The sequence below is a fragment of the Zeugodacus cucurbitae genome, chromosome 2 (assembly GCF_028554725.1).
Source record: "Zeugodacus cucurbitae isolate PBARC_wt_2022May chromosome 2, idZeuCucr1.2, whole genome shotgun sequence".
NCBI lineage: Eukaryota > Metazoa > Arthropoda > Insecta > Diptera > Tephritidae > Zeugodacus > Zeugodacus cucurbitae.
This window is the reverse complement of record NC_071667.1, coordinates 29461904-29472827: the sequence shown is the minus strand read 5'-3', so window position 1 is coordinate 29472827 and position 10924 is coordinate 29461904. Positions and strand designations below refer to the sequence as shown.

General features: G+C 32.1%; 1 protein-coding gene across 5 annotated transcripts in view; it reads right to left on the bottom strand.

The window, feature by feature from the left end:
• Positions 1-10924, bottom strand: part of Farp2_2 (FERM, ARHGEF and pleckstrin domain-containing protein 2) — a 55307-nt gene that overhangs the window by 20173 nt on the left and 24210 nt on the right. For all 5 annotated transcript variants that reach the window (XM_029041285.2, XM_011186583.3, XM_054225443.1 and 2 more), the window contains exons 3-10: positions 6222-6454; positions 5809-6030; positions 5178-5421; positions 4946-5106; positions 4806-4880; positions 851-957; positions 525-640; positions 222-456 (exon numbers count right to left, since the gene is read on the bottom strand). In XM_029041285.2, the coding sequence (XP_028897118.1) occupies positions 222-456; positions 525-640; positions 851-957; positions 4806-4880; positions 4946-5106; positions 5178-5421; positions 5809-6030; positions 6222-6454 (1393 nt within the window). The remainder of the gene's footprint in view (positions 1-221; positions 457-524; positions 641-850; positions 958-4805; positions 4881-4945; positions 5107-5177; positions 5422-5808; positions 6031-6221; positions 6455-10924) is intronic.

Here is a 10924-nt window from a genome sequence, read left to right as displayed (position 1 = left end):
CGAGTTAGTTGTCTCCAATAAACATAATACCCAAATAATTTATGGTATGAAGGACTAAGATATCATACCAATTCGATTTCAGAAAAACAAATGCATAAACAATTATAAATACTATAATAAAAAATATCTGCATAAAAGGTAATTTCACATTTCCAATAATAAATTAAATACTACAACTGAGAAATCGCCTGCTCTACTGATGTGTGAAATATTCGACTTACCTAAACTGTGATCGCCTGGATGCGCACGAGCCTGATCTTGGGCGCGCATATTGTTGTGTTGCTGACTGCTGTGGTTGGGCGAAGTCCACGACCCCGGCCCCTGAGGAGAGACAGAGCGGTTCGAATTCATTTGGTCCATAGCCGCTGCCGAGTGGTGTTGCTGTTCCTCCGCCAATGTTGGCGATTCCGGAGCATAATTCTTCGTCTGATAGATCTCCACCTGGGCTGCTGTGACCTAGGTACATAGCATGGATATTAAATGAAATTCTAAATATTGAATAGAAAAGTTGAATATTTATTTACTTGAGAACGCGTGTGGTCTGTAGGATTGTCTTGTCGGCGATCCAAGGTATCCGCTGCCTTCTTCGTCAGAGAAAGCGTCGTCGAGGCGGTGCATTGATTGCGATAATCCCAATCCGCTTTATTGTGCAACAAAGATGGAAGAAATTAAATTAAATTAAAATAATAGTTATTGATTTATCTTATATAAGTTATTTAAAATAAGTTTCTTAATCTAATACGATCATATTGCATTGCAAATGCTACTTTCGAATAGCTAAAACAGATATTACTAAAGAAGAAACGAAAAATCTTAAATGGAAAACACAAAATCTTAAAACAATACAAACCAGTGTCAATTGGGAGAAGGGGATTGGCTGAAATGCTGGAGTTCACATACGTATGCGACTGACTTCGGCTACTAGCATTCAAAGGCCCTTGCCGGAATGACTGTGACCTGCAGCAAAAGAAAAGACAAGAGGATACCACGTTTTTATTTGCATGCTCGTTTATGTTTTTGTTTTATTTGAATGCGTTTTTAGTTTTTATTTAGTTTCAAATGCTTTTCGTTTTTATATTATTATTTGTTAATTTTCATTTGTAACATTTTAGTTGTAAAACTTTTCATTATCTTTTCTAGTTTATGAAGAACTCTACATAACGTTTATTAACATTATAACAAATAAAATATAAATTATTAAAAATTAATTTTAAATTGTCAACAGAAATACGAAAAATTCAAATAAAAATATTTAGCTATTACAAGATAATAAGGAAACCAAATAATGAAGTGGATAGTTCTATATAAATATTTCTTATCCACCAACAATTTGTAAACAGAAATCAACTAGTATGCTTATATTTATAGAAGCTTTCGTATTGCAGACACCAAAGATAGCTTTATATATGTAAATGTGAACACAAAGAACTGAAGCTATTTAGACTTGTCTACAACGAATATATTAAATGAAAATTCGCTACCCAATGACTTTACAACATCAAAAATCTGATTAAATAATGAAAATATAACGACAAAAATTTACATTCCCATATATATTTTCATGCAATAGTATTATAATATAAATAAAAATAATAAGAATATATTACTAAAACGAAAATCTAAAACTTCTTTATCAAATAATAAAAATTATTTAAATATGATATTTAATAAAAGAAATATTTAAGATAATTTTATTAGTTTTTCTAATATAATTCATATATTTTGCAAAATAAAAAAAAACTGAACATACATGGCAGAACCTACGTGGATTGAAATGTGGATTCTAAAGAATTTAAGAAATATTGCTCCCTATCGATAAAAAATTTAAAATTTAAAACATAGTATTTTAACCAGCATCTCTATGTCGGGTTTTTATAAAGTGAGGTGTTAAATATGAGTTAGCTATAATGTTATATGTACCAAGTGTGTTGAAAGTAACTTGAATAAAAATTTAGATATCTTGATGAAACTTGGTACACGTGTTTATTGTGGCCATTTCCTTATACGGTCTAAAAATTGAGGAAATCGGATTGTAACCACGCTACCCAATGACTTTACAACATCAAAAATCTGATTAAATAATGAAAATATAACGACAAAAATTTACATTCCCATATATATTTTCATGCAATAGTATTATAATATAAATAAAAATAATAAGAATATATTACTAAAACGAAAATCTAAAACTTCTTTATCAAATAATAAAAATTATTTAAATATGATATTTAATAAAAGAAATATTTAAGATAATTTTATTAGTTTTTCTAATATAATTCATATATTTTGCAAAATAAAAAAAAACTGAACATACATGGCAGAACCTACGTGGATTGAAATGTGGATTCTAAAGAATTTAAGAAATATTGCTCCCTATCGATAAAAAATTTAAAATTTAAAACATAGTATTTTAACCAGCATCTCTATGTCGGGTTTTTATAAAGTGAGGTGTTAAATATGAGTTAGCTATAATGTTATATGTACCAAGTGTGTTGAAAGTAACTTGAATAAAAATTTAGATATCTTGATGAAACTTGGTACACGTGTTTATTGTGGTCATTTCCTTATACGGTCTAAAAATTGAGGAAATCGGATTGTAACCACGCCTACCTTCCATACAAACGCTATGTTGAAAACTACTAACCACGCCACGGGCCAAAAACCATATCTCAGAAACTACTCGACCAGTTTCAACGAAATGTGGTTCGTAACATTTCCTTGAAATTTTGAAAATGGGAGAAATCGGTTCACAACCACGCCTACTTTCCTTATATCACAATTTTGAAGCCCATCTGAGTGCTTCACTTAGCAATCTATAAATTAAGCACCAGTAAAGATATCGGAACAAAACTTTGTATAAATACTGTATATATTTCTAGTGCAGCATAGCCCATATAAAAATCACCGAAATCAGACTATAACCTTCAAGGGCCCAGATATCGAACATGAGACCTCGAAGCTTGCGGCTCATAAATAATAAAATATCGATAAATCTCTCAGATATTCTAAATAAATTCAAACGAGATGTGTTCCTTCTAACAATGTGGCAAAATCAGGCCAATATTTCCTCTTGCCCCCATATACCTCACATTCAATTTTCAAGCTTCCGGTGGACTTTATACCGTATATATTTGATAGTATGTGAGATATATTAGAAAAATTAAGTGAACGTAAAAGCTTGGATATAATGTAGCTTGGTGGCAAAAATAGCTGAAATTGGTACAGAAATTATCTCAGTCCCCATATACTATATGTAATAATTTTCGTTTTCTAGTGGACTTTATTCCGAATATATGGGCCAAATTGTGTGTCATCTCAGTAACATTAAATAAATAAATAAATTTCGCGAGTATAAAATGTTCGGTTACGGTATGTTAAATATTTTGAAGTTGTTGTTGTTGTAAAACTCTATATATTTCGGGTATTAAGCTGGTACTTAGACAGAAGTTGTCGGAGTATTCTCTTAAGTCGGATTTTATATTTTAATGATATTGCCATTTGTAATAAAATAAATATATTTTGTTACCATAAAATTATATAAAGTTACTAAGTCGTGTATATTATACGAATGTAAATTTATTAAAATATTAAATACACACAAAATATTAGTAAGATTGGGCACATGCTTTCCATTTTCATAACATCAAAGAGTACTAAATAATAATTCAGATTTTAGCATAAGTTTCTACACCAATTAAATATAGTGTCAATGTTTACAATTATATAAATGAAAATTGTTACACAAATTATAATTTTTTCTACAATTACAATTAAAAAATTAGTGTATTTTATTAAATCTTAAGTTATAGCCAATAACACACTCACTGAGAACTAAAAAAAAATATTTCAGATGACATGTATGAGTATGATAGTTTGGGAGATAATTTATAATACTGTAAAATGAATAATAACCGTAACTAGTTTGCCAATCAACATACAAAAAAACATGAAAAATGTTCACTTTATATACACAGAATACAAAATCAAATAATTTTTAAAACTATTGTAAAATTGAAGAAAAAAACTTTAATTAAACAAGAGATTCAACTAAAATTCAACTCGATTTTATACATTATGTAGTTAAATTTTATTTTCAAGCACATTAATATATTTTACAACCAATTCGTTTTAAAATCCTCTTCTCTTTTCTGAGCTCTCTCTATTGACAATAGACTCTGTGATGCAACTTTTCTTAAGTTGATCAACATTGTTAAATATTTATAAATTTTGAGTTGTAATAACAGTAAAGTACGAATGAATAGTTAGCCGAGTTTGCGTATTATGAGCGTTTTTCGTACATACGAGCCGCAACTATACGAATACATGGAGAGTGGGAAAATCAAGTGTTTCAAAGTAAAATAACCTTAAAATAAATGAAGTATGCAGTATGTTTTATGAGTTTATATTAATGAAAATGATATTGAATTATTATAAGCAACAAATAAATGTTTTTTTTTCTTAATAGTATTTTAGCAAATTAAACACACTTAGAAATATTATTAAATTAGTACTAAGGGATTATAATATGCATTGTATTTTATAATAATTCCCTTTGTACTTTAATGCCGAATGCAATTACATTTAGGTTATCAATTTATTAAAAATCAAAATTGTTTTCGATTATCAGGTAATATTTTGATCACAACGAACTTTGAAATGTTCAAATTTAGTCGAAATTTTTTTTTGCATTTCAGAATGTAAATGTACACAATGATTCTCCTTCTCTGATATGAACCAAAAAATTACTCGTCTCAAAATGTTCTCAAATATATTGAAATGAACAATTAAATGTGTTTAAGACTTACCTTTGGAAGTTTTGTCGTTTTACATAATTTTCACGAACAAATTCTATGATCTGTTTCTGTGTTTTGCCGCTATAGCTGTAGTATTTAAAAAATTTATATAATTTATAAACAGTTCCAATATCATACAACATATAACAAACCGGAAAGAGCTGCCACGCGATAACACCCGAGCTTTTCGTCTAGGCTGATTCTGTACTGCGGCACAACGGAAGAACCCGTGATTCTCTACACATTTCTTCCAAAAGTTTTTACACTCATTACGTCCCTCAAAGAAAAATTCCACAGTGTCTTTATAATAACCCTGCAAATATTGGAAAAAGTTATTGGTTAATTGGCACCAAATTAATAAAAATATTTCTTATTTGGACTTACATATCCCTCAGGATGAAGTTTCACCAGGAATCGTTTGCGCTTAAATGATATCTTACGTATTTTAGCCCAGGAGAAGGTATTGATGCGTGTGATATTTTGGAAGACGGCAATACCCATGTGAGCAACTGCTAAATTCAACGGAACACCCTCTACATCCTTCGCTGGATGCATTTTCATTCCATACAATTCACATCGCCTAGCCGTTTCCAATAGATTCAAATCGGCCTCAGCAGGAGACTGGCCTCTATGGAATTCCCAGGAAAATGTTTATAACATTAATTAACAAAATACGAAAAAATAAATTAGTCCTTATAAACTACAGAGTATGCCGAGGACCAATATTGAAGTACCATAATACAATGTTAGTAGGTCGGGTCTACCAATATATAAAGAAACGATCTGTAACATATATGGTACATATGCAATACCTATTATTTCTTGAGACAAATTTTTTGTTCACAATATAATTTATTAACTACTTTACAAACTGTACTAATAAAAATCTGAATTTTAATTGTTTAACATCAACGCATATTCTAATCAGATACAATGTGACGAAAGAGATTTTCTTTCATCTTTCTCTGATACTGTAATACAATATTCTCGTCACATTAAACAAAATTGCACTTACACATGCTTCTTGTGGTTCTCCATGATTTTGCGCTGCATGGTAGCATCCTGATGAGGTACGAAACGATATGATGACAAATAGGTGTGATCGGGATAATCTTCAGGCACATAATCGCCACATGATGCTTGCACTATGTAACTGGCCATTAGCGCAGCGGTATTGTCGTTGCATTGCAAATTACCGTTGGCCAAGTCCCGTTTAATTTGCAAACAAAAGAGGTACCTAAAAGAGAATTCATATTGGTCAAAGCACAGTAATATATGTAAGTTCGATGCTGTTACGCGTCTATGCAGTTAGATAGATAAAGAGACAACCATATATATCGGTATATATTCATATTGTACGTTAAGAGTATTCGTTCGATAGCTAGAAGAATAAACTTTTTGAGCACCTAGTTCTTGGCGAGCACTTACCTCGTGTATTCTTCTTCCAGTTGCGCTGGATCTGGAGTGTAGAATTTAACGCAGAAACGAAGCACTGGATCGATAAGCGACAGACCAACTTGACGATTTAGGGGTTTCTCGAGGTCTAGCCAATATTTGGTGTGTGTAGATATCTCCTGATATTCCAAACCAAAATAATCGGCTTCAAGAAGATTTAATTGACGACACACCTGGTCGAACAGTACACGCCCAAGCGCTTTTGCCTGTAAAATAGTATAAATAAAAAAGTTTTTGAATACAAATTCCCATTGGAAAGTGAATGGCGTTTAAATTGGAAAATAAAAGCAATTTGTTTCTCACGTGAATTATTTAAATAAATATTAATGAGGTGAATATCGTTTAATTGACTCCTCCGAGCAGTATTTTACGTGTATTTCATACATAGTCAGAATTTAGAGAATAATAGTCTTAGAAGAATACATTTTTGGTATTTATCGTAATCCAAATCCAAACCTTTTTATCTAAAGCAATTAATCTTATTAGCGTTTTCTTTTACCACAAAAATGTTGCATTCATTCAATCGGGCTGTCAAATTTACGTGTTCTTTTGTTAGTTTTTATTTATTATTTATCATTTTCAATAACATCAGGTTGCCAAGAAAATATTACGTGTTAAATTTCATTGAAATTGGTCGAGCAGTGCCTGAGTAAGTTTTTGGAATCAAAAGTGGGTGGCTGAGCGCACATATATTTGTAATATACCATGGGATACCAAAGGTAAATGTCTCCAGTAAGTTTGGTTTATATAGCTTTATTAATTTTCGAGTATATACGAAAAACTTATTAGGGGCGGAACTACCGTCACTTTTATAAGAAAATGACTTCATAATGTGATTTTATAATAACATTATACTTTTATTTGTGGCTTAACTCTAACACTCTATGGCTATCTATTAACGGCATTCTGTGGGCGCGGAAATACCATATAACTTGATATCAAGCTCATTTAGTTGCTGGTTTTAAGGCGAATATTTTACTCTGGGCAACATCTTCCGAGAGTATAATCATATAAATAGAGCTCTATGGCATCGACCACATTTTCTCTTAAGCTCCATTCGAAGCTCGAATGAATGGATAGTCCATTTATCGAGGAAGGCTATAGGCTATATAGCATCACGCTGCAATAGGAGCGAAGAAACAGTGGGAAATGTGTAAAAAACGGGGGAAATTGTTTATCTTTGAGGGCTTCCGTTCCTTGCGCTGCGAAAGCGGTTCAAAATACACAAAAGTTATGTATGAAAGAATTATTTCTCTTTTAATGATCTAAAAACAAGTCCGTGAGTACCGTTTTTGTGATAACTAATAATTTCTAAAATTTCAATAAATTTTTTTTTTTAATTTTTTTTCTAATCTATCTATCCAAAAAAATTGGAAAACTCGGGAAAGTGGTAACAGAGAATTCAGAATTGCAAATGGACGATGACATCTACAATGAAACATTGGTGTTGATTGAAGAATTGTGTTTGCTTTTGACTGAAATTCATATGCCAGCGCCAAATCGTCAAATTAGAAATGTACTGAATCGTACATTGGAATGTGAGCGTGCATACGACAGAATAACTTTGGAACAACAACTTCAAGAAATGTTGTTATTGAATGAGCAGCAAAAAAGTGCCTATGATGAATTGATGAAGACTGTCAATGATGGAAACAGTGGACTATATGATGCGCTCGGCGGAACTGGCAAAAATACGATCTCAAAATGGAATTGTGTTGGCTCTCGCATCTACTGGAATTGCTGAAACGTTGCTAGAAGTTGGAAAATAGCACATTCGGTACTAAAGGTTCCGTTAAACATGCAAATCAATGAAAAACCTGCTTGTCATTTCGAAGCAATCAGTTATGAAAGATCTGTGGAATAATAACTGTCGCTTTGGTTTCCTGTTATCAGGCGAATTTTGACAAACACTTCCTGTTATTTCGAAATCAACAGTGGCGGACGAATTGAACGCATCTCTCAAGTCATCGTATTTGTGGCGACTCGTGAAAACCATACGATTGACCATGAATATGCGAGTGTTAATGCAACAAGATAGCACCGCAGAAGAACAAGGAATTGGAAATGGGCAAATTCCGGTTGATACTTCTAATGATTTGATATCAATCTTAAATTATACAATGATGACTTAAATTATACAAGTCAAATTCCGGGAGATTTGTGTTCGTACAAATCGATGGATAATTAAGTGTTGAAAATGAAGACGAAGCCGTGAATTATTCAGTGGAATTTCTAAATTCTCTGAATTTGCCTGACAAGTCACCGCATCCCTTGCGTCTTAAAGTTGGATCTGTCATTATAATGCGCCGAAACCGTGTAATTGAATCCGACTGATTGTGACGCAGCTATCGAATAATGTAATAGTTGCAGTTCAAACGTTTTCAGTTTCCAGTGAGACATGCATTTGCGATGACATCAACTGGTCACAAAGACAGTCGCTGCAAATGTGTGGTATAAATCTGGAAATGTAATGTTTTGCACACGGCCAGCTATACGTGGAGTGTTCACGAGTTGGAAAACCGGTAGAAAAAAAAAAACATAAAGCACTTTATCAAGCTGCGCAAATAAATGCTTTTCAATACAATATCAATTCAACTTAATATTCTTTTAAAAACAAATAATTTTACGCAGGGCAACGACTGCGGGATCACCTAGTATTTCAATAAAACTCTGTAAGACCTTTACCTTAACAAGAGATATTTAAAACTAAGATAGACATAAAAGACCCACAACTCTTTTCCTCATTTTTTATGATGACCAAAATTGTTGTTTTAATTATTTACTGAAATTGTTTTACTCGTTGACAACATATATATATATATATAAATGAACATCAAAAGCGGCTTTGCAAAGATCTTCGGCTGATTGTTAACCCACTAATAAAAGAAGCTACATAGCCTTAATCAAAATGTCAATAGTGCGTTAAACGATGCAGCATTTCAAATGAATTGAATATACGAATCTTAATTGCAGTTGAAAATGCACGATTTTTAATTATTGTCATTTAAATATCGAATTCTAGGGCACGAACAATAAAATCTTGAAGTTGAGCGCTGATAAGGCAAGAACTAAATAAAAGTGAGTAAGATGAGCTTAAATTCAAATTGTTAATAAACACCAAGCTTTTTAGTAGCAAAAGCAGTGTCTTGTTAAATGTTGGCAACCACTTTCACAAGCGTGCTCACGACTATAATCTAATAAAACAATCGGATTAAGCTAAATACAGAAATACGCATTAATTTATGGCATAACATTAAGTGTTCAATTTCAACATTTACGATCACAGCGCGTACTAAGTAACGATCGTCACGTCGGCAATTATTCAAATTCATATTTTCAGTGAATGGCCTCTTAGGAAGAAGTCGAACTAATGTTCTTGCTTACCAATAATACAAATATATACATGAGCATTAGGGTGTACGGATTTATTCGCGTTTAATTTTGAGCAAATACACTCACTAGAAATTCCCCTTATTTATTTAGAAAAGTTTGTTCTTTTTATTTTTGAAAGACCAAGGCTATGATATGTAGCTATGTATGATTCATGGTTACGAAAAATAAGCTCTATTCCGAAAGAATAAAGTGAAATGGCATGCATAACTCTCCTAATAATTTGGAGCAAGTTTAAACGTATTTCAATACTCGTGTAAGGGATATTTTGAGCACATTCAGTGTTGCATTTTATTTAGATGATTATTGTCTATGGATTAATCACAATCATGGGAAACACAGAAATTGAAGAAAAATATTTATTGGTCATAGAATATAAAATAAAATATTTTAATATAGCTTGTGCGCGGCACCAAAACTGTATCATATTCCGATTTTTTTATTAAGAGACACACGTTTTTTTGGCTAAAAATGCATCCACCCTAATGTACATACATAGAATTTTCTATTTACATATTTGTATGGGCGTGTAGAACTAAACTCTTTACCTTTCAGTTACTCAAACTTCAGTCACAAGACACGCGTGGCCTCACGACAACAACAACTATGACAACCGGCCAAACAACTCCCAAAGAGTATTCGTGTGGGCCACCGTTTTAAGTACATACATATATAAGCGGTACCTAGACACTGCGCGGCAGCGAGTTGCGAGTCGCGAGCACGAAATTAACTTTCTAAAATTAGAAATTTGCGTGGCCATATTCTTGAAATAGTACTAAAACGAAATGTACAGGACGTTGGAGTCATGGAAAACTTGAATTGTACTAAATGACAAGTGAAATTGCACCGAGGAACCATCGCAACTGAGAGACACTTCGCGTTATCGTTCTCGCGGGCGGCAATGAGTTGCATAGAAGACAAATTAATATTTCATTCACGTCGATTTTGTGTGAACGTTGCAACGTATTGCTTGGGGAGAAATCGATATTGCAGATATATTTATATAGATATGTACATATATATGAATGGAAATGCATAGATGTGAATAAATACAATGTATGCATTTGCTTATTTACTCAAGTAGATTAAGACTCATGACCACAGGTCATTCAATTTAACGGTCAATAAAGTACTGGCCGTAATATTTCTGCTGGATTTATTTTTATCTAGCAATTTTTGGAAATTCCATAGAACTGCTCGATATATAAAAATATTAGAGGAATTGTTTCATCCAAGTTTGTTAAGACAATACATATTTGTATTATTATGAAAATATGTATGTTTAG